We start from the raw sequence: 25204 nt of genomic DNA, 5'->3' as shown, positions 1-25204 counted from the left end.
CCAAAAACAAGGTTTACTGTGAGGTGTGCCCACATATGCAGATAAGTAAGTTTGAGAAAAGTAAACGAGTATAAAACCTATGGTATGAACATGACAAGATAATTCATCTGTGTGACGACAGAGAAAATAATATTGTTATAATGACGAAAATAGCTTGAAAAGTGTTTGAAAATTGTTTGCCATAACTGCCTCAGTCATAGACTTCATAATGATATTGACGGGACACGGGGTGAGGGGCCACTTAAAAGGGAGCCTATCTCTGTCAAAGCTGACCGAGTGGAAACACAGACAAAGAGATTTTTACGTTGAAAATTCGGTAACACTTTACAATAATTAATGCAATACAATAATTAACATTAGTTAAAACATTTTTAGACAATAAATAATGTTTAAGTAACATTACAATAATTAATATTTGCTTATCTAACATTTATTAATAAGTTAATTAACATGAGTTAAAAAAGCAAAGCATTAATTAATGCATTAGTTAATGCTTTAGTTACTACATAACCAGACAGTAACTAATGGTTTGGTAAAATAAAAAAAATGCATAGGCCTATATAGGGTTAGGGTATGTTAACTTAAGCATTTATGATTTCTTAGTTAAGGGACACATGTGCTACACTTTACAATAAGGGTCCAAAAAGCATTCAGTAATGGTTAATAAAGGTTAAAGGGGCGGGGGGAACTTAAGCATGTATAATTTCTTAGTTAAGGGACACATGTGCTACACTTTACAATAAGGGTCCAAAAAACATTCAGGTTAATTGAGGTTAAGTAATACTTATGAGGTACGTTCACGTGAAATAATACCATACTTAAGGTTAGGTTATAATATATAATATATATAATACATAACATTAATTAACCTATACATTAGTGCATTAATAAATAGTTATTAATGTATACTGGTACTAGCAAGTGATTATGTTATTTTAAAATGAGAAACATTGCTCTGTGAGTCCTCGGGTGCTGCTAACCTAACCTTAAGTATTGTATTATTTCACGTGAACGTACCTTATAAGTATTACTTAACCTTAATTAACCATTACTGAATGTTTTTGGACCCTTATTGTAAAGTGTAGCACATGTATCCCTTAACGAAATTACAAGTGCTTAAGTTACCAAACCCTAACCCTAAACCCTAAACCTATATAGGCCTTTTTTTTTTTTTTTTTTTTTAAATTTTACGAAACTATTAGTTACTGTCTGGTTATGCATTAACTAATGTTAGTTAATATACTACCAAATGCTAAATAAGGGATTATTTGAATTATTGTAATGTTACTTAAACATTAGTGATTGTCTTAAAATGCATTAACTCATGTTACTGAATATATTAATAAATGTTAGATAAGGGATTAAATGAATTATTGTCATTTTACTTAATCATTAGTTAATTTCTAACAATGCATTAACTAATGTTAATTAAGGGACCCTTATTGTAAAGTGTTACTGAAAATTCTTGTGAATAGATGCTTAAATACCTGAATTCTTAATGGATATGGATGTAAAACAGTTTCGATTCTTGGTCAAAAGCAAAAAAATAGAGCAGTTAGCATTTATTTTACGTAAATCGTATATGCTGCCAGTCTTTAAGTCACTCTGGCGGCCCCCTTAGTACAACAAAGAGCTATTTGCATTGAAAATTCTTGTGAATATATTCTTAAATCCCAGAATTCTCTGTACATATGGATGTAAAACAGTCTCGATTCTTGGTTAAAAGCAAAAAACCGGGCAGTTAGCAAGTATTTTACGTGAATATTGCAAAGTATAATGCCAATGCAGTAGCGGATAATTACTCCCACACGTTTCAAAATGCACGCATGAAACGAAAAATATAATAATTACCTTTAATCCTCGAACAAATCACTCCTGAGACAATCCTTCCTATTTGTATGCAGTACAGCTTTCGTACTTTTTCCAACCTAAATCCGGAGTTGGATTGCTCCATGTGTTGAATAACTGCGACCGACTTCGACAGACTGAAGCGGAGTGTTGGCCGGCCCCCTACAAAAAGGCGTGGTGCAGTGTATATGGGAGGGACCCGTCAATATCATTATGAAGTCTATGCCTAATCATCTCTTTGATTTATAAAATGTTGCCACGAGAACGGAGAAAGAGGAAAGCTTCGTCCAGGCACGGGGCTCTCCTGCGGGCCTGCCTCCCCCTGGAGATCCCAAGAAAAAAATTTGTCTTTTTGTGTGCGTTTGTTTTCTGAAAACATTAAAATATGTGTAAGTAGTCAGTGGAGTCGATTTGGTTTTATCCATGTAAACTGGAGTGATTATGGAATGATTATGGAATTGGAATAGGATTATTTGCAATAGATTAATGTTTAGCACCGTTTTGCTGCACTTTTCATCAAATCTATCTATTAAAAAAAAAAAAAGTTATTCATGTTATTCAAGCAAATTCTTCTTTTTCATCATTATTGGGATCAATAACTGACGCGTTGACCTGGGCCGGTGGTTTTGATAGGGGGGCCAGTGAACCTCAAAAGCCTCAAAACCTCAAATTTCCCTTAATCCCATATTTCCCTTATTGTCTACCCTTGGTAATTAATCAAGTGACAATACGTTGCTTTTTACCCTAATCTGGAAATTTAGATACTGTGCCATGACAGTAGTAGCTCTTAACTCATTGTCTGTCTTCTACAACCCGAATTCAATAGTGCTAGACATCCAATCCATTTTGACTGGGAGGGCTAGTAGCAATCATTCGCTGACAACTTCTCCCAGTCCAAATGGATTGGACATCTAGTGCCGCCTAGGGCAGCTAATAAGTTGAGTGCTCATATTTTACGTACGTACTGTAAATTATGATTTTGTATGACGCAATGCATGTAGTTTAAACTTTTAAAAATGTTTTTTCTCCTTTAGTGACACACGATCTCGAATGTGGATTATAAGTAGGAAAGGGAAAAATAGAGGTGTATGGGCTATGATCTTGCAGAGTAAGAAGTGGAACAACTTGAATGTGCATTTGTGTGCTAGTCTGTCGACTTTAAGGCCGCCACAGCACACAAGGCCATTTTGCCCCCGACTGTTGGGGCATTTATATTGGGCGCAATCCAGGAGACAGCAGAACTACTTGGCATGGTAAACCGTGATGGAACAGATGAGGTTGGGGTCCAACATAAGTCTAACCAATGAGGAAATGTCTGCTAAGTGGCCTCTGAGCTGTGAGCCTCCGTTCCAGCATATGTCTGGAATGAAAATAATGTTGGTTATATATTTTCATGGCCCTAAAGCAGGCAAGTGTAGGTGGCGGGGTGAAGGTTTACCGTAAACAAGGGAGCCTGAGGTCGATTCTTTTAGAGAAGACAATGAAGTGTTGGTATATTTTTCACCACACCTTTGAATGTTAGCAGATCACTGATGGCAAAAATAGTGGAAAAAAAGCACCATCGACAAAGTTGATTTGGAACATTTTATAAAACATAACATTTACTGTTAAGGGTATAAGAGAGCTTAGCTGTGTCTGTAAAAAAAAATATACAATGCTCACTGTAACAAACAAAATAAAAAGAGAAGGGCCCAAGTATAAATCTTAGTTTAACATTACAAGATATACTGTTGAACAAGTATACAGCGGTTTGAAAAAGTATCTGAACCTTTTGGAATTTCTCACATTTCTGCACAAATCACCATCAAATGTGATCTGATCTTTGTCAAAAACACACAGATGAAAAAACAGTGTCTGCCTTAACTAAAACCACCCAAACATTTATAGGTTTTCATATTTTAATGAGAATAGTATGCCAGAAGAGGTAAAAATGAGTACGTGAACTATCACATTTAATATTTTGTGGTCCCCCCTTTGGCAGCAATAACTTTAACCAGAAGCTTCCTGTAGCTGCAGATCAGTCCGGCACATCGATGGCACATTGTTCAGTCAGATTCCTCGGATGTCTGGCATGAATCGCTGTCTTTAGGTCATGCCACAGCATCTCAATAGCGTTCAAGTCTGGACTTTGACTTGGCCACTCCAGAACACGTATTCTGTTCTTCTGAAACCATTCTGAAGTTGATTTACTTCTGTGTTTTGAATCATTGTCTTGTTGCAGCATCCATCCTCTTTTTAGCTTCAACTGTCTGACAGACGGCATTAGACGACATTTTCTGCAAAACATCCTGATAAACCTTTGAATTCATTCTTCTATTAATGATTGCAAGTTGTCCATGCCCTGAAGCAGGAAACAGCCCCAAATCATGATGTTCCCTCCACAATGCTTCATGGTGGGGATGAGGTGTTGATGTTGGTGAGCTGTTCCTCCAAACTTTACTCCCAAACAATTCAACTTTGGTTTCAGTCCACAAAATCTTTTTCCCAAAATTATGTGGAGTGTCCAGGTGCCTTTTTGCAAACATTAAACGAGCAACAATGTTGTTGTTTTTTTTTTGTTTTTTTTTTTTTACAGCAGTGGCTTCCTCCGTGGAGTCCTCCCATGAACACCATTCTTGGCCATAGTTTTACATAAAGTTGATGTGTGCCTAGAGATACTGGACTGTGCCAGTGATTTCTGTAGGTCTTTAAGACACTCGAGGGTTCTTTAATACCTGTATGAGTATTCTGCGCTGAACTCTTGGCGTCATCTTTGGTGGACGGCCACTCCTTGGAAGAGAAACAACAGTACCAACCTCTCTTCATTTTAGACTACTTCTCTGACTGTCGATTGATGAACATCCAGACTTTTAGAGATGATTTGGATCCTTTCCCAGCTTTATAAAAATCAACAATCCTTAATCGCATGGTCTTCAGACTGCTCTTTAGAGCGAGCCGTGATGCAAATCAGACAATGCTTCTTATCAAGACAATTCTGACCAGGCGTGTGTTTTATTGTGGGCAGGGCAGCTTTAAACCAGTCATCAGTGATGGGGCACACACCTGACTTAAATTGTTTGGTAAAAATGGGTTTCAATTGCTCTTTAAGTCTTCTGAGGCAGAGGGTTCACTTACTTATTTTCCCCCCTTCTGTCATTGTTTGCATGCTATCCTCATTAAAATTTGAAAACCTATAAATGTGGTGGTTTTAGATAATGCAGATAGTTTTTTTTTGTTCTATCTGAGTGATTTTGACAAAGATCAGATCACATTTGATTGAGTTGTTATGCAGACATGTGGGAAATTCCGACATGTTCAAATACTTTTTCATACCACTATACGTGAGGTATATGTTTGACTTTGTATCAAAGGTTAGAGACACTTCACTTCTGTCGGACATGAGCAGCACCTCTGTTTTCAAGGGAATGTAAAGACCACAAAATTACTAAAACTTGGGTCTTAAACGACCATTTACCTGGCACAGACTTGCTTTGGTCCAGATATGAAAGACATACGGAAATAGAGCCCTTTAAGAGAATGGTCAAAAGTAGAGTCATAAGAATGATAATAAAAGTCCATTGCTGATCAATAGGACTGACTGCCTTGATTCCTTGGAACTACTATGTAGAGTAACAGATGCACAGACGCCAATAAAACCTAATGACATATGACAGCATATAAATGATCAATTATGGGTAGTTAATATGTAGCTAATCTGAGAAACATGACACTACACAGTGATTTGCAGTTTGTACAGGTTGACTAATCTTTTAAAAAGGCAAATTGTTGTGTGCCTGGCCCTTCTCTACTAATTGTCAGCATATTCCATCACACTCAAGTAGGCATGTGACGAACATAAAACTGTCTCGATTCTTGGTTAAAAGGAAAAAAAAAAAACAGGTTGCGAGCATTTATTTTACATAAATATTGCGAATTATGACGCCAATGCCGTAGCGGTTAAATTCTCCCATTGATTTTTTTTCACGTTTCAAAATCCATGCATAGTATGAAAAATATAATATTTACCTTGAATTCTCGAACAAATCACTCCCAAGACAATCCTTCCTGTTTGTATGCGGTACAGCTTTCGTACTTTTTCAAACTAAATCTGGCGTTGGATCGCTGCATGTGTTGAATAACTGCGACTGACTGCGAATAACTGAAGGGACGGCCCACTACTTAAAGGCGTGGCGCAGTGTCTGTGGTGTGTTTCCCGTCATTATCATTATGAAATCTATGGATAGGCTGGGAGGGTGGGCATCTCATCCTAAACTAGTTAATACTCAATTAAATGGATCTTTTTTCTGGGGTTGTTGGCGCCCCATTCTGGTTTATTATGTATTTGTATCTGGTGTAAAATGTAAAATCTTTCCTTTCTCGTTGCTACTTAAGCTACCCAGAACTCTGCCTGTCTTGAGGTGGATTGTCCACGCTCTACAGCGAAACCATTGCTCAGTACGGATTTTATTATGACGAATAAGGATTGAATGAGGGTGTTGAACAAGGCAAGCAGCTTCTGCCTGCAGAAGCAGAAGCTGAGCCCAAAATTTAGGGAAGGAAAAAAAGCAAACCCCTGTAAAAACAATCAAAACATTTTCATTTGTAGAGGCAACAAAGAGCTCTTCATCAGACCAGCACTCACAGATAAATACCAAACAAAACATTTACTTGGTAATTAAAATGATGGGTTGGCAGGCAGGCATTCCAGACGCTCAATTAGTTACTTGCTACAAACATTTCTGACAATTTAACGTGACAGTAGTTCATTGATCAATCAAAACAGCAGACCAGCAGCATTATGTCTGCTCCACCTGCCCCGTATATTTTCTGCAGAGGTAATTTCTCATAAAATAGAGGAAAATTATGGCTATGAAAAGATGTATTAATTTCCAGCACAAAGTTGAATTCACCTCGAGACAGAGTTTCAGTCCTATAAGTTTCTCACATTTTGTTAATCCAGAAAACCTCCTTTACTGATTTATTTTTGTTTTTTGTTTTTAATTATCATCAAAGGAAAGTCAGAAATGGCGATCTCACGATAACATAAATATGTTAGGTCTTAAAACCTAATTTAGAATGATATGCCTTAAAATGATAAGTCGTTAAAACATTGTATTTAAAAATGGTTGTTTGCCTTCTCCCCCCACTGCAGTTGTGTACATTTGCGGCCCCTTGGACACGTTCCTGAACATCATGAAACTCTTCCACAGCGAGATCCCAGACCCAGAAAACTACGCCATTTTTTATCTGGACGTCTTTGCAGAGAGCCTGACAGAGCGGAAGCCTTGGCAGAACTCTGACCTTAACTGGGACAATCCCATCAAAGTCTTTAAGGTACATTGAACCCACATCACATGCACGCATCCAGATCATCTCAGGGCACATTCACTATGGTATATACACATGAAACCATTTAAAAACACACTACGCAAAATTTGGAATTCATTCTTCAATTGACCCAACAAGGATGTTTCTGGAATGTGGGAGGAAGTTGAAATACATTCCTGGCCAAAAGTATTGGCACCCCTGCAGTTCTGTCAGATAATGCTCAATTTCTCCCAGAAAATGATTGCAATTACAAATGCTTTGGTAATAATATCTTCATTTATTTTGCTTGCAATGAAAAAACACAAACGAGAATGGAAAGACAAAAAAATGGGCCTGACAAAAGAATTGGCACCCTTTAAAAAATCATGTGATGTGCCTCTAATTTGTGTAATTAACAGCACCTATTACTTACCTGTGGCACATAACAGGAGTGGGATTGACTAAATCACACTTACAGCCAGTTAAAATGGATTCAAGTTGACTCAACCTTTGTCCCGTGTCCTTGTGTGTACCACATTGAGCATTGAGAAAAGAAAGAAGACCCAAGAACTGTCTGAGGACTTGAGAAGCAAAATTGTGAGGAAGCATGGGCAATCTCAAGGTGACAAGACCATCTCCAAATACCTGAATGTTCCTGTGTCTACCATGCGCAGTGTCATCAATACGTGTAAAGCCCATGGCACTGTGGCTAACCTCCCTAGATGTGGACGGAAAAGAAAAATTGACCAGAGATTACAACGATAGATTCTGCAGCTGGTGGATAAAGAACCTCGACTAACATTCAAACAAGTTCAAGCTGTCCTGCAGTCCGAGGGTACAACAGTGTCAACCAGTACTATCCATCGGCGTCTGAATGAAAAGGGACTCTATGGTAGGATACCCAGGAAGACACCACTTCTGACCGAGAGACATAAAAAAGCCAGGGTGGAATTTGCCAAAACCTACTTGAGAAAGCCAAAAACGTTTTGGAAAAATGTTCTCTGGTCAGATGAGACAAAAGTAGAGCTTTTTGGTAAAAGGCATCAACATAGAGTTTACAGGGGAAAAAAAACGAGGCCTTCAAAGAAAAGAACACGGTCCCCACAGTCAAACATGGCGGAGGTTCCCTGAGGTTTTGGGGGTTGCTTTGCTGCCTCTGGCTTGACCATGTGCATTGCATTATGAAGTCTGAAGACTACCAACACATTTTGCAGCATAATGTAGGGCCCAGTGTGAGAAAGCTGGGTCTCCCTCAGAGGTCATGGGTCTTCCAGCAGGAAAATGACCCAAAACACACTTCAAAAAGCACAAAAAAATTGTTTGAGAGAAAGCACTGGAGAAAGTCACCAGCAATGAGTCCAGACCTGAATCCCGTAGAACATGTGTGGAGAGATTTTAAAATGGCAGTTTGGAGACGGCACTCTTCAAATCTCAGAGACCTGGAGCAGTTGGCCAAAGAAGAGTGGTCTTAAATTCCAGCAGAACATTGTAAAAAAACTCTTTGATGGATACTGGAAAAGGTTGTTCGCAGTTATTTTGCCTAAAAGTTGTTGTTGAGTTAATTATCGAGGGTTGATTGAATATTTGCTTGATTGATTGAATATCTGCTTGTGCTCATACATACCTAATACATGCATAATACTATTGCATAATAATATTTTTCTTATTGATATAACCAGTAAATGATTAATATAACCAGTAAAGGATTATTGCTTGCTATACTAGGGTGTAGTATAATGTTTAAGTGTTGCAAAGAGTAAAGAGGGTTGGGATGACAACTGCCTTGCTTCATGGCCGCAACATTGCGTAACTAGACCTTCTAGGACATCTTAAACGTCTTACGTCTAGACTTTCGTCTAGACCTTCGAGGACAATTTTCCATCCGAGGACATCTTCCATGGCCGCAGCGTTGCGTAACTGAAGTGTCTGGGTCATTTTGACCATTGTTTACATAAGCCTTTGCTTACATACGTGTACTCACTTAGTTCCACCTACATGCTCACACATATCCAATCAAAATCACATGGGTGTCTCCAGCTTGCTTCCCCCTCCCTCAGGGCGGCACCCATTTTGTGTTAGGACAAACCCCTAAATAAAAATACCAAGGAGGGTTTTTCTTTAGATCAATTTTGGTGGACATTTGGTGTAATCTAAAATTTCACTATATGTCTCTCTATTTTTGCTCTCCTTGGCCAAGAAAACGAAAACTGAGTGTCTTCTCTCCTTATTTTTGGGTAATTTTACAATGTCTACCTAAGGATCCATTTTTGAACTTGACAGTTGTGCTACCAAGTATTAGGCTGTGGGTGCAAATACTTCTGTCCGGCCCATTTTTGGAGTTTTGTGTAAAATGATAATGATTTCTTTTTTTCAGTCTCTTGTTGTTTTTTCATTGCAAGGAAGATGTTACTACCAAAGTATTTGTAATTGCAATGATTTTCTGGGAGAAATTGAGAACTATGTGACAGAACGGCAAGGTTGCCAATACTTTTGGCCAGCAGTGTATGTAAATGGGGAAAACCCACATAAAGAAAGAACGAGTATGGCAATTCTTCCTGTTTGACATTGTACTTAAAATCACTATAATGGTGAAAGATATAAGATCCATTCACCTGGCTTGTTTAGTCAGTATTAGGTTCTCCCTGTTGCTTTATGTTCAGACTTATGTCCCTTTTACACATGCCTGAACTCCAGCTAATTCCCGGGATTTAAACAGGTAGCCCTTATGTGTGAAAGCAATTTCCCGGGTCGACTGATACGGAGATGACAGTTATTTACCGGTTCATGTCCTAGTATAATGTCCGGGACTTACAGTGCTGGCCAAAAGTATTGGCACCCCTGCAATTCTGTCAGATAATGCTCAATTTCTCCCAGGAAATTACAAATGCTTTAGTGGTAATATCATCATAATATAAAATTCATTTATTTTGCTTGCAATGAAAAAACACAAAAGAGAATGAAAAAAAAAAATTAAATCATAATCATTTTACACAAAACTCAATAAATGGGCCGGACAAAAGTATTGGCACCCTCAGCCTAATACTTGGTAGCACAATAATAAATGTGAACAACGGCTTCCGGTATCCATCAATGAGATTCTTACAATACTCTGCTGGAATTTCAGACCATTTTTTTTTGGCCAAATGCTCCAGGTCTCTGAGATTTGAAGGGTGCCTTCTCCAGAATGCCATTTTCAGATTTCTCCACAGGTGTTATATGGGATTCAGGTCTGGACTCATTGCTGGCCACTTTAGAAGTCTTCAGTGCTTTCTCTCAAACTACTTTGTAGTGCTTTTAGAAGTGTGTTTTGGGTCACTGTCCTTCTGGAAGACCCATGACTTCTGAAGGAGACCTACCTTTCTCACACTGGGCCCTACATTATGCCGCAAAATTTGTTGGTAGTCTTCAGACTTCATAATGCCATGCACACGGTCAAGCAGTCCAGTGCCAGAGGCAGCAAAGCAACCCCAAAACATCAGGGAACCTCTGCCATGTTTGACTGTCGGGACCGTGTTCTTTTCTGTGAAGGCCTCACTCTACTTTTGTCTCATCTGCCCAGAGAACATTCTTCCAAAACGTTTTTGGCTTTCTCGGGTAAGTTTTGGCAAAGTCTAACCTGGCTTTTGTATCTCTTTGGGTCAGAAGTAGGGTCCTCCTGGGTATCCTACTATAGAGTCCCTTTTCATTCAGACGCCGACGGATAGTACAGGTTGACACTGTTGTACCCTCAGACTGCAGGAAACCTTGAACTTGTTCGGAATCGGATGTTAGTTGAAGTTCTTTATCAACCATCAGCACAATCTTTCGTTGAAATTTCTCTTCAAGTTTTTCCTTTCCGTCCACATCTAGGGAGGTTAGCTACAGTGCCATGGGCTTTATTGATGACACTGCGCATGGTAGACACAGGAACATTCAGGTCTTTGGAGATGGACTTGTAGCCTTGAGATTGCCCATGCTTCCTCACAATTTTGCTTCTCTTGTCCTCAGACAGTTCTCTGGTCTTCTTTCTTTTCTCCATGCTCAATGTGGTACACACAAGGACATAGGTTGAGATAACTTTAATCCATTTTAACTGGCTGCAAGTGTGATTTAGTGTTTGCCACCACCTGTTATGTGCCACAGGTAAGTAACAGGTGCTGTTAACTACACAAATTAGAGAAGCATCACATGATTTTTCAAAGGGTGCCAATACTTTTGTCCAGCCCATTTTTGGAGTTTTGTGAAAAATTATAATGATTTTGTTTTTCCCATTCTCTTTTGTTTTTTTTTCATTGCAAGCAAAATAAATGAAGATATTCCTACCAAAGCATTTGTAATTGTAATCATTTTCTAGGAGAAATTGAGCATGATCTGACAGAATTTTAGGGGTGCCAATACTTTTGGCCAGCAATGTAAGTCTGAACTGGGCTTTAGATTATTAGCTCATTAGCCTCTATTGACAGCGCTTGACGTTCAATCCATTTAAACTGGTAGAGACCAGCAGTGAATGATTACAATTGAGAGTAGCATTGTCCGATAATGAGTTTATACCAGGAAACGATATTGTGCAACTCCAAAAATCTGATACCGATATCAAAACGATACCGATATATGCAGTCGTGGACTTAACATATTATGGCTAATTGTATCATGGTGCTCCACTGAATGCTTTAATAATGATAATGCTGACATAACAAATCCTAAACATCTTACATTGGTCAATAAGCATTACTGCTGTACGAAGCTGTGACCAGCTCTTGTACAAAGGCAGAAGGCGTCTACATTCACTTTGAAGGCAGCATGCATATTGGCCCAAAACCGATAATGAAAAGCCAATTTTGATATCATCCGACATCATTTTAAAATGCTTTTATCGGCCGATATTATCGGCCAGAGTTGATGAGCCGATATTATCAGGTAGCCGATAATATCGGCTCATCAACTCTAGTTGAGAGGTTAGAGGTTACATAAACACGTTATCATTTTCATCAACCACTGAAGCCCATCATAGTAGATAGTAGAGGCGATTCACTGTTGCCATGACAATGGACGTGTTATTCTGCTTATTAAAAGTTAGTGTATCATCAAAATGATTCTGTTGGTTTTGTATATCTTTACATAAGATGTTTAGACTAATACATTTCCTGTAGCACATTTATGCTTACTGAACCTCATTTTTCTGTGCCTTTTTAGTCTGTTTTCATCATAACATACCGACCTCCCGATAATCCTGAGTACAAAGAGTTTCAAAGACGACTTCATGCAAGAGCACAACAGGATTTTGGTGTGCAATTGGAACCATCACTGGTATGTTATATCATATGCACCTCATTTTTTTCCGAGTTAATCTTCAATGTCATGACTCATGACCAGACTATCTTTGCTCTTTGTTATTTTAATGCTTCAACAAAAACATTGTCCTCTTGCAGATGGACTATATCGCAGGCAGCTTTTATGATGGGTTTGTGCTATACGCAAAGGCTTTGGAAGAAACACTGGCAGAGGGTGGAGCTCAAAACGATGGTATCAACATCACAATGAGAACACAGAACCGTCAAATATGGGGTGAGCAAATACTGGATATGATATTCTTGTTGCTGAAAGTGAAACTTCAGAATTTTTGACATTAGGCTTAATCTTTCAGTTGGCGGGGATTTAACTAGACCGTGGAGTTGATTTCAACAAATTTCGTGCAGTTTGTCAGATATTTGTTAGTTTCAGGGCTTCAGAGGGGCTAAGCTAGCGAGAGTCAATGGTGCAATCTTAGCATGCCAATATAAAACTATATTAACAGATCTAAGATATTCAATTAATTCAAAACGCAGATTGTTGTTCTAAATATCCATGCGGCCAAAACAATGTCACACCAACCTGGAGCTGTCCCGACTAGGCGACGTAGTCGACATCATCTATTACGTAAATGCGTTAACGAGCACAACATCCCATCGACGGTTAATGAACAGTTAAAAACATATGCGTGGAAAGTTGAGAATGTCTGACGATGCCAGCGGGGAAAGTGGCACAAAGCTAAAAAAAGTGCACCAGAATGGTCAAAACATTGACTTATTGCAACGAAACAAAGGAGGGTACATTTTGGGGTCCTGTCTCATCAATGCCAAGCTTAGCTGCACGTCAGCCGTGAATAAACACCTAAAGCGCCGTCACCCAGTTTAACTAACTAACGACATTTTTTATTGAACATGCTAAGCCTGTCGCGAATGCAAAAAGTCCATTTATCGCACGGTAAATAAAAATTAGGGCGGTCATTTTCACGGCTGTGTTTTATCACCGCGTGTGTGCGTGCATACATTTGTGCGTGCGTGTACACGTGCGTGTTGATGGCAAAAAAACCTCCAGTTCCTTCACATATGTTTATTGGTCAGCAACACGCAGTAGAATTAAAGTTCAGACATACAAAATAAGGAAACTTATCTACAGTATATTAAACACTGTAAAAGTTAGCATTGCTACATTGAGGCTAATGTAGAAAAAAAGACAACCTACTTTAGCCTGCGATAAAACATTGGCAGTCTTCTCCAAAACGCGAACTTTCGGTTAAAAGGTGACACGTCAGACATGAAAAATCGCTGGTTAACAGCATTTGCAAACTAAAAAAAGAAAACAAAAAAATCTAGTACTGACACCACATGCAATGATGAAGTGCTTTTTTTGCGGAGTGTAAAGTTTACATTAGCGGTTTAGCGAACGTGCTTCTGGTGAACATTTCAAAATAAAAGCACGCCATGTTCCTCATATAAATAACGATTTCTGGAGTTAATCCCACATACTTCAGAATTCAGATTCTACACTAAAAACAGCTTAAAAATGAAACCCTTTATGAAAATTCTCATTGGCAATGAATAATTATTATAATTATTACAATACTATTATATATAGTGGTATACAATAATATTAATGTTAGATATTCTTTTTAAGAATTGGTGCGAATCATGTTGGAAAGGCAAAGTCAGTGTTCCGAATCTGTTAACATTCCATTCTTTTGCACTAGTTAATGCTATTAGCATTTGACCTCTTTGTTTGTTTGGGATTTATTATTGTTATTTCTGTGTTTATTTGTACTTTTATAAAAAATTTAAGTGTTCCAAAATATTTTGGTGAATTAATAAGCGTCAACCAAAATTTCATTGCTAAATTAGTAAAAATAAATAAATAAATACATTTTTTAGATTAGTCGACTAATCGTAAAAATAGTCTGCTGACTAATCAGGAGAAAATTAGTCGTTTGGGACAGCCCTACACCAAACTGCTGTAATTCATTTCAATTTGCGGGACTATTTTTTAAAAATGTGACCACGGTAGGGAGGAGTGCTTTGGCCACTCGTGCTGATGCTGCATTTGAGGAAGGTGGGAAGTCGGACTTATCCTACTCGGATGGTACCAGTTGCGACCTCATTGTGTTCCAAGTAGGTGTAAACAGCAAAGATGGCTGATCGCGACAACTTGTTTTTTATTTTGGCTATCAAAAGATATTTTGACCTCCGGCAAACCTGCGTTCTTGTAAGCGATCAAATAGTGGAGGAAAAAACGACTGCAGAGGTAAATAGCACACACTGTAAACTGCCTTCTTTAGTTTTACTATTGATGGTCTTCTTTTTGACGGGCAGCACCATTTTGTTGAGTGACGCCAGATTGAAGCAACTCGTGATGTCAGAGTACTTTTTTTTACTTCGCGACTAAGACCTCCTAGTTCGAATGGCGTTCCAATGGTATATTTCCACATCAGAGGTTGGAAACTCCGACTTCCCACCTTCCTCGAATGCAGCATCATTCTGCTGAGTTGACTAAAGGAAGGCAACATGAAGAAATGTGCATTTAGAAGCTGTGGAAACAGACAGAAGAAATGAGCACAGGAAAGTTTCCACAAATTTCCAATCAAGACAGAAGAAAATGAACAATATAAACTGTGGTTACTTGCTGCTGGCTAAGATATAAAAAATCAGCGGTGACAAAAATTGTTAAATCACTCCACCCTGCTCCCTGCAGAGCTGCTAGATTACAAATGTTGCACTCCATACTGCAATTATTGTCATGCAATGGTAGGTTTTAATAACCTTATACTGAAAACATAGCCAACACTATTGATTGCATGGGTCATCAGTGATTTTCACGCGCGCATATGTTGTTTTATATTGGCAATGCTAAGATTGTACCATTGACTCGTGCTAGCTTAGCCACTCCGGAGCCCTGAAACCAACAAACAACTAACAATAACTGCACAGAATTTGTTAAAATCAACTCCATCGACTCATTAATCCCCCGCTAACTTGAAGATGAAGCCTGATGTCAAAAATGTCAAAAAGTCCAAATAAAGAAATCTTAATAAAGACTGTTACTTTTCCAGGTAAAAAAAAAGTTCTTTATTTTTTATTCTTAATAAGGGATACATGTCATCAAGCAGCTGCTGTATTTATATTTGTGTGCAGAAAAAACTGTAAAATGTAATATTTTATAAGTTTATACATGTCAGCATTAGTAGGATAGAGCATCGCATTTGCAGAGATACAAAAATGGTCTCCGTAAATTCTGAAAACAAATTCTTATTCCAAATCAGTGTGCACGTGACTCCATAAAAAAACTTAAATAGCATTATTATTATTATAGGTAGATTTCAGGATGACGCTGAAACTTTTACTCGTTTGCTAATTTGACCTCTAAACATTTGAGTGAGTGCACTTTCGAATGTCCAAAGGTTTAAAATGCCTGTGACACCATTCCTTTCATTACCGCGCCCTAAGGCCGCCATCTGGGTGACGCCGTCGGCAGGGTAACAATTTCAGCTGATTCCGAATTCAGTCCAATGGAGGAAGAAGATTCAGAACGATGAAAATGCGACAGAGAGCAGCAAAATGTCATAATTATTTATATCTTTCTACTCTAATATTTTTACAGGATATCCTTTGTATCTAAGTATTTCCCCCAATTGCTAAATAAATTGTATGGTCATGACAAATACGTTTTGTGCTAAATGGAATATGAAATATTAAAAATGCATCTATTCAGTACGACAGAGCTAAATTAGTGCATAATGGTCAAAATTGCCGACTTCCTAAACCTCCCAAACAGTATTGTATGGCACCGGAGTTAGTCCGGCTCTCATCATTTTCCAGCGGGGACTTGTAGACTAAGAGCTAGGTTACATGCTAACCTGAACCGAGCGGCTCTCCAAAGTCTCTTCCTCGTCTTTCGAACACGAAAACTCACACAAAATTACCCTGACTCATTTCACACACGGCGGCGGGGGTGATTGCCTTCACCGATCGGCCAGCCCCCGGCGGCGAGCAAGTTTCGGCTCGTCGTTCCCCTGCTGTGGCCCTGGCAGGCAGGGACATGGCAGGGGAATGAACGCCGATAATGGCGCAATCTCGGTGGACAACCCGGCCGAATCTAGCGCTCTCTCGGCGGGCACGTTAAGAGGGCCTAGGGGAGTGGAAGTTTCGACACAGTCGAGAACTAGACACAAGATCGGGGGGCTGCCGGGCCCAGGCCGAGGATAGCGCATAGACGGGCATGTGAAGAAGGCCGAGAAGGGTGGAAGTCTTGACACAGTCGAGAACCAGGGACGAGAGTGCAAGGCTGCCCGAGCACGGCCACTCCCGCCTTCTCTCTGGACAGGGAGCATGTCACCCACAAAATGCAATATTTGACGTAAAATAAAACATGTAGCTTACTCGCTTCCTCATCCATCCAATGGTTACTCTGTTGTCTGACTTGTTTTGCCCATTCTTCGCGGTGAACAGAATATTTTGGAAACCCAGAAAGGCTCACACCACTCTCCCTGGTGTAGCAACAAAAGCCTGCAGGACATTGGGCTGGCGTGACACGAAAAATATACGAATTAATCCACAGAAGTATCTGGATCCGCAGGCCTTTTGCATACAATAGTATAGTTGTATAGTGAAGATGATGTCACCTGTTAACGTCACAGCCGCCTTCTTCCTCAATCTGAGATCGTGGCAGGAAGTCTCTCATTTTCGTAGTGAGGGATTCTAAAATTTGAATCGATATATCGATCGCTTCCACACACATCAAAGTGGTCCATATCATTCAGGAGTATAAAATACCGCGTGTTATATGAAATAAACATGCTTTCTTGTGTCACAGGCACTTTAAATGTTATTATCATGTTTCTATTTTTTATTATCCTCTTTTAATCCACGTTTTGACGATGTTTAATGAAATTATAATTGTAATATTTATCCCTGCGTAAAGACAGCTGTTCTCCCCTCCCCCGACAAATGTCTGCACCTGTACTTAAAAATGATTTAGCTACGGAGCTGCTCTAGCCACTCAAATACCACTCTAATAAGCATGAAGTGAGGTCAAATGATTGTTGACTCAATCAGCTCTAGATTACTGGCACGCTGGAAAGCCAAATGATTTGATGATATGCTCTGTAAAAATAACAATGATTGTGTTAGTAAAGTGTTATGACTCAAGTCTTCACTAAAATGCTACATTAGTGTTTGATGTGACTGCCCACACAGCTTCCCGTTTACTCTATTTTGCTTGCACGTGTGCATTCGCATCACTTTGCAGTCACAGTAGACTTGTTGTTGCTTTGACTTTTGAACATTTTTTAAAAACTGCTCTGAAAGAAATTTTATGCCTTCAAGGCTCCATTCCAGTTTATGATTTTAATGACGTGTCATCCTGAGTGTATTCTCCAGTATTAGAGTAAAAAATATGTTTTCTTTCTTCCTCATCCGCAATCCTCATATAGAATCGACCAAACAATTCTGACATGGGATTTAGGAATCATTGTACAGTTGGTACCTTGACATACGATCGCATAGACATAAAACCCCTGGCAAAAAGTACGGAATCACCAGTCTTGGACGAGCATTCACTCAGAAATTTTATCATGTAGAACAAACAGATAAAATGCTTGAAAAAATAATGAATTACTCTTTGGCATTCAGAAACACTAAAAGAAATGAATAAAAACATTGTGGTGGTCAGTAAATGTTACTTTTATATAGTAGTGCAGGGAAATACATAAAGAATCACTCCATTTTGAAGAAAAAAATATTGAATCACTCCATTTTGAGTAGAAAATACAGACACACCCAGTCAATTTCCTTTCCTTAATTGGGTCCCTGCCTCAGATTAGATCTGCTCGTGAGTCAGCAGTTAAAAACAGTGCAATTATCACACCTTGGAGGGCTGCTGGACCAAGTGGATTAACAAGAATCATGGCTCCAGCAAATGAGATGTCTCTCGAGACCAAGGAGAGGATTATCAAATTTCTTGAAGAAGGTAACGCTACACACGTATGGTTGCCAATGATGTGGGCTGTTCACAGTCAGCTGGACCAAGTACAAACAGCATGGGAAGGTTGTTAAAGTTATGCGTACTGGTAGACTGAGGAAGACATCCAAACGTCATGACAAACAACTAAAGGCCATATGTCTTCAAAACAGAAGATGTACAACAAGACAAATAAAGAAGAAATGGGAGGAAGCTGGAGTCAAGGTATGTAACAGAACTGTGCAAAATCCCCTAAAGGAAATGGGATTTTCACACAGGAAAACTAAAAGGAAACCATCATTGACACTTAAACAGAAAAGAACAAGACTGCAATGGGCTGAGGGGAGGCAATCATGGACTGTGAATGACTGGATGAAGGGTATTTTCAGTAATGAGTTAAGAATCTTCATTGGACAAGGTGATGATGCTGGAGCTTTTGTTTGGTGCTGTTCCAGTGAGACACCTGACTGCCTGAAGAAAACATCAAAATTCCCTTAGTCCTTGAAGATATGGTGCTGCATGTCAGGTAAAGGCACTGGGTAGATGGCTGTGGTTAAATCTTCAATAAATGCATTGCAGTTTACATTGAAATTTTAGACAGCTTTCTTACCACTTCAATTGAAAATATGTTTGGGGATAATGAAATCATTTTCGAAGATGACAATGCATCATGCCACAGAGCTAAAACTGTTAATGTTTTTTATTCATTTCTTTTAGTGTTTCTGGATGCTAAAGAGTTACACCTTTGAACTAATTCATTATTTTTCAAACTTTTTATTCGAGTTTGTTCTAAGGTTCTAATGTGCCTGCTTATCTTTGACCTTTCCTTTTTTGGCCCAAAAATGATCACTTCTGTCTTCTCAACATTTACCGTATTTTTCGGACTATAAGTTGCACCTGAGTATAAGTCGCAGAGGAAAAAAACATATATACAGTAAGTTGCATTTTGGGGGGAAATTTACTTGATAAAATCCAACACATAGAACAGATATGTCATCTTGAAAGGCAATTTAAAATAAAAAATACAATAGAGAACAACATGCCGAATAAGTGCACAGTATGATGATGTTACATGATGCATGGACAACGAACTGCAAACGTGGTCGGTATGTTAACGTAACGTAGCTATGAAGAGTTATTCAGATAACTATAGCAAAAAGAGCATGCTAACAAGTTTACCAAACCATCAGTGTCACTCCAAAACACCAAAATAACATGTGGCATGATATAATAATGTGTTAATAATTTCACACATAAGTCGCTCCTGAGTATAAGTCGCACCCCCAGCCAAACTATGGAAAAAAACTGCGACTTATAGTCTGAAAAATACAGTAACTGGAGAAAACCCTGGCACATCCATTCATTGATTGGATGAATGCATTCACTCAGGGAGACTACGGGACTATAATCATGTGGGGACACAGAAATGTAGAGTTGTGTGTCATCTGCATTGGTGTGATAGGAGATGTCCTACTGTCGTAATCTGAGCTAGGGGAAGCATATAAATGTTAAATAAGAGTGGTCCAAGAATTGACCCTTGAGGGACTCCACACGTGAATTTGGTTCGTTCTGACTGATGGTTTCCAATTGATACAAAGAAATCCCTATCATGTAAATAAGATGTGAGCCACTGAAGAACAGTGTCAGTAAACCCTATCCACTGTTCCAATCTGCTGAGTAGTATGTTGTGATCAACCGTGTCAAATGCGGCGCTCAGATCCAATAGTAGCAGAACAGATGATTTGCCTGCATCGGTATTCCGACGAATATCATTTAGGACTTTGATAAGCACGGTCTTGGTGCTGTGTTGTGGCCGAAATCCAGACATAAAATACACACAAATAATCCTTGAGTTTTTATTATTCAAATCCCCAAGAGTTACAAGTGACATCATTTTAATAAAGAACAAAGCATCACACTGTCTGACCAGTATTTCAATGTGGATGTTGTTGCTAGGGGTGACAGGTCTTGTGACTACCGACCACAAAAATGCCAGGGATATAGACATCAACCTTTGGGCCATGACCAACCAGGACACAGGGGAGTATGGGGTAAGTGTAGTCATTTTATTCTTTCCTTTGTGCTACCGCAGGTCTCACTGTATATCATGGTCAGGACAGCCAAATTGAAAATAAAAAGCAGAATTCCAGATTTATAGAAGCTTGCCAAAAATTCAGTTGAAAGGCTGTGCATAAATATATGTTCTCTTCTCCTTTTACTCTTACCTTGTAAATGTATTACGGTTAACCTATTTGTTCTTATTCAACTTTTGAACGGCTTATAATGTGCTTTTAAGACAGAGAGAATAAATGGTCGTGTAGGTCAAAGCCACATCCTTTGGCTGATAGTATCTTTAAAAAATACCGGGGTCCTGACTTCTCTAATGATAACGTGCTTAAAACCTCAATTTTCCACCACAGTTTGAGGAAAATATTTGTGTGTTGTGATCTGTAAAACATTTCCCTTTTTTTCTTTGAGTGCAAAAGAAGTGGGTGAGCCACATTTGACTTCAGTCAGAATTTCATCAAAGTCCTCTGAGGCTGTCAGCAGGAGCTCTTGCTCTCATTTATCCTTGGCTTTAATTGGTGCACTTCTGTGACCGATTGACCTGGGTAGCCGGTTTGGTTTTATATTTCGCATGCAGGTTCTAAGGCCATGCTGCAAAAACACACCTCCTTAATACTAGTTAAATTCCCTTGTTTTCAGTGTAACTCTACTTGAATTAAGTGCAATTATCTGCTAGTGCTTCAAGTAAATTTGACTCACTTAGGATTTCTTGAAAAAAAAAAAATAGTTTGGCAAAAAATGAGCTTGACGGACTTATTTCAAGCAATAAATTAGTATATTTAATCTTAAAAAAAACTTAAAACACTCATTTTAAGTAACATTTTGTTTATAATGAGTGAAAAAAAAACTTATTCTAAGCAGCAAATGAAGGAAATTAAACCTTAAAAATAAACTCACTCACATTTCAAGCAACAAATCAAGTATATTCAATCTTTTTGGGAAAAAAAAGCATTAAACTAACAAGCAACATGTTGCATAGAACAAGCAAAAATAACAACAAGAAAAAAATTCTACACTGCAAAAACACCTCCTTAAAACTACAGTGGTATGAAAAAACATCGGAATCTTTTGGGATTTCTCACATTCCTGCATAAAAATCACCATCAAATGTGATCTGGTCTTTGTTAAACTCACACAGATGAAAAATCAGTGTCCCCCACCCCCCTCCTGGCAGCAATAACTTCAAACAGACACTTCCTGTAGCTTCAGATCAGTCTGGCACATCGATCAGGACTAATCTTGGCCCATTCTTATCTACAAAACTGCTGTAGTTCAGTCAGAATCCTGGGATGTCTGACATGAATCGCCGTCTTTAGGTCATGCCACAGCATCTCAACTGGGTTCAAGTCTGGACTTTGACTTGGCCACTCCAGAACGTGTATTTTGTTCTTCTGAAACCACTCTGAAGTTGATTTACTTCTGTGTTTTGGATCGTTGTCTTGTTGCAGCATCCATTTTCTTTTTTGCTTCAACTGTCTGACAGACGGCGTCAGGTTTTCCTGCCAAACATCCTGATAAACTTTTCATTTCATTCTTTCATTAATCATTGCAAGTTTTTCAGGCCCTGAGGCAGCAAAACAGCCCCAAATCATGATGCTCACTCCACCCTGCTTCACGCTGAGGATGTGTTGTTGATCTTGGTGAGGTGTTACATTTTTCCTCTACACACGACGTTGTGTGTTACACACAAACAATTCAACTTTGGTTTCATCAGTGCACAAATATTTTGCCAAAACGTCTGTAGAGTGTCCAACTGCCTTTTTGCGAACATTAAAAGAGCAACAATGTTTTTTTTAGACAGCAGAGGCTTCCTCCATGGAGTCCTCCCATGAACACCAACCTGGCCATAGTTTTACATATAGTTGATGTGTGCACAGAGATATTGGACTGTGCCAGTGATTTCTGTAAGTCTTCAGCAGACACTGTAGGGTTCTTTTTTACCTCTGAACTCTTGGCGTCATTTTTGGTGGACGGCAACTCTTTGGGAGAGAAGCGACAGTGCCAAACTCTCTCTAGACAACTTCTCTGACTGTCGATTGATGAACATCCAGACTTTTAGAAATGGTTTTGTATCCTTTCCCAGTTTTATACAAATTACCAATCCTTGATTGCAGGTCTTCAGACAGCTGTTTTGACCGAGCCATGATGGACAATTCTCATAGAGACAATTCTTACCTGGTGTGTGTTTTATAGTTGGCAGGGCAGCTTTAAACCACTCATCAGTGATTGGGCACACACCTGACCTAAATTATTTGGTAAAAATTGGTTTCTATTTCTCTTTAAGTCTCCTTAGGCACAGGGTTCACTCACTTATTTTAGATCTGAAAACCTATAAATGTTTGGGTGGTTTTAGTTAAAGCTGACACTGTTTTACATCCATGTGATTTTGGCAAAGATCAGATCACATTTGATGGTGATTTTATGCAGAAATGTAAGAAATCCCAAGAAGTTCCGATACTTTTTCATACCGCTGTAGTTAAATTCCCTTGTTTTCAGTGTAAGTCTACGAGAAATAAGTGAAATTATCTACCAGTGCTTGAAGTAAATTTTACTCAGATTTCTTGAAATAAGAAAATTAGCTCGCTGAAAATAAACTTAACAGATTTATTTTAAGCCATACATGTATCTATTTAATGTTAAAAAATGTCAGAAATGTTCTTAATTCTAGAATAGATATTATTCAAAACATTATTATATAAAATCTTTTTTGATTTAGGTGAAAAATGACCAACTTTTAGATGTATTGGCTTAATAAGAATACATAGTAATATTTAAAGTAAGTGGAATAATCTGACGCAGTAATCTGTTAACTGGTCTTTAACACTCTAAACAAATTGGAGGAAATTATTTGACTAGATTTAAGAAAAATAATCTGATTAAGACGTGATAAATTTGTATTTTAAGCAACAAATCAAGATTTAACCTCAAAAAAAAAAAAAAAACGTAAATCACTCATCAACTCAGTTAAATTGTGAAATAAACTTTTGTTTTCTAAGATTAAAATGTTTTATTTGTTTCTTGTTTTAACATAAAAATCAATTCTGTACGAACGTTTAAGAGAAAGTACATTTTTCAGAAATGTTCTTAATTTAAGAATAGATATTGTTCAAAATATTATTTGAAGGCAAATTCTTCTGACTAACGTATACATGTAGGGGCTTAATAAGAGCACATAGTAATATCTACTTAAAGTGGAATAATCTGACACATTAATCTGTTAACTTGTCTTTAACACTCAAAACAAGATGGAGAAATTATTCGACTACATTTAAGAAAATTTATCTGATTAAAACGTTATAAATTTGCAGTGCAGCGATTGGCCTCTTGCTCAAAGTTGACCACACTGCAAAAACACACCTCCTTAAAACGAGTTCAATTCCCATGTTTTCAGTGTAAATCTACTCAACATAAGTGAAATTATCTGCCAGTGTTCAAGTGAATTAACTCACTTCAATTTCTTGCTATAAGAAAAATAGCTAGCTAAAAATATGCTTGACAGACTTATTTTAATTAATCTTAAAAAAGCTTGGAAATGTCAGAAATATTTTTAATAAGATATTTTTCAAAACATTATTTGAAAGCATTTTTTTCTTGATTTAGGTGAAAAACAGCCAACTTTTAAATGTATAGACTTCATAACCTATTGACATGACATGGGAAACAGGACCGATTCATAGGGGGCCTATTTTAAAAAACTTCAAATTCAAATATTTACAAAACCAAAGCTGCTACTGACCTAAAACCAACACGGCCACCCCCTTTAGCCATATATGAGTCTCCATAAGCAGCGGCATAAAAAAATTCAAAGTCGTTCCCTTATAAAATCCTGATTAATTATTTTTATATAAGTATAACACAACTTAAAAGGCTATAAAAATCTCAAGATTTTACACTAAATGCACAAAAATCACCAAATGCAGAGATAATCACCTATATTTTCAGGATCAATAGCAATATTTTACATATCATATAAGTTTTTGACCAAAATAGCAACTTATTTTTTTAAAATTTACTGCAAGTTTTCAACAGCTAATAAATAACTCAATTTAACATCAGAAACTTAATACTTGAGGAAAACATGCAGAATCAATTATAAATAATTTGTAAATAGATTATTAATAAATTCTATATACAATCACAACTTATTATAGAATAGAATAGCCCTTTATTATCATTATAAACTATATACTTTTAGCGAATGAGGCTAGCGGCCGCCTGGCATAACAGGAGCTTTTTAGGCAAAAATTCTTGTGAATAAATGCTTAAATCCCCGAATTCTTCATTGGTATGGACGTAAAACAGTCCCGTTACTTGGTTAAAAGCAAAGAAACCGTGCAGTTAGCGTTTATTTTACGTATATTAACGAAGTACAATGCTACTATGTTAGCGAATGAGGCTAGCGGCCGCCTGGTGTAAAAGTGTTGTGAACGGCAAGCCGTTGAGGCGGATCCAAATCACAGACCAAGAAACAGAAATAGTGAACGTTTGTATTTAATAAGTACAACAAAAGGAGCACGCCAAAAATGCGGGTTTAACAAACTGAGAGAGCACGCCAATAAACGCGAGTGTAATAATAAAGTACAACAAAGGGAGCACGCGAAAAATGCGGATATAACAAACTGAGAGAGCACGCCAATAAACGCGAGTATAATAATACAGTACAACAAAGGGAGCACGCGAAAAATGCATGAATATAACAGTACAAGAATCTAACTACCAAGCCCAAAAGAGCACTAGTGTAAAGATGACCAAACCA

At 38.1% G+C, this 25204-nt stretch overlaps 1 protein-coding gene across 2 annotated transcripts in view; it reads left to right on the top strand.

The window, feature by feature from the left end:
- Positions 1-25204, top strand: part of npr2 (natriuretic peptide receptor 2) — a 160688-nt gene that overhangs the window by 32556 nt on the left and 102928 nt on the right. For both annotated transcript variants that reach the window (XR_009061042.1, XM_057818207.1), the window contains exons 2-5: positions 6980-7161; positions 12307-12420; positions 12543-12678; positions 20338-20432. Coding sequence is in view for 1 of the 2 variants with exons in the window: in XM_057818207.1 (XP_057674190.1) it covers positions 6980-7161; positions 12307-12420; positions 12543-12678; positions 20338-20432 (527 nt within the window). In the remaining variant the exon portion in view is untranslated. The remainder of the gene's footprint in view (positions 1-6979; positions 7162-12306; positions 12421-12542; positions 12679-20337; positions 20433-25204) is intronic.

This window comes from Corythoichthys intestinalis, chromosome 17 (assembly GCF_030265065.1).
Source record: "Corythoichthys intestinalis isolate RoL2023-P3 chromosome 17, ASM3026506v1, whole genome shotgun sequence".
Classification (NCBI taxonomy): domain Eukaryota; kingdom Metazoa; phylum Chordata; class Actinopteri; order Syngnathiformes; family Syngnathidae; genus Corythoichthys; species Corythoichthys intestinalis.
This window is presented reverse-complemented; position numbering and strand designations above follow the sequence as displayed.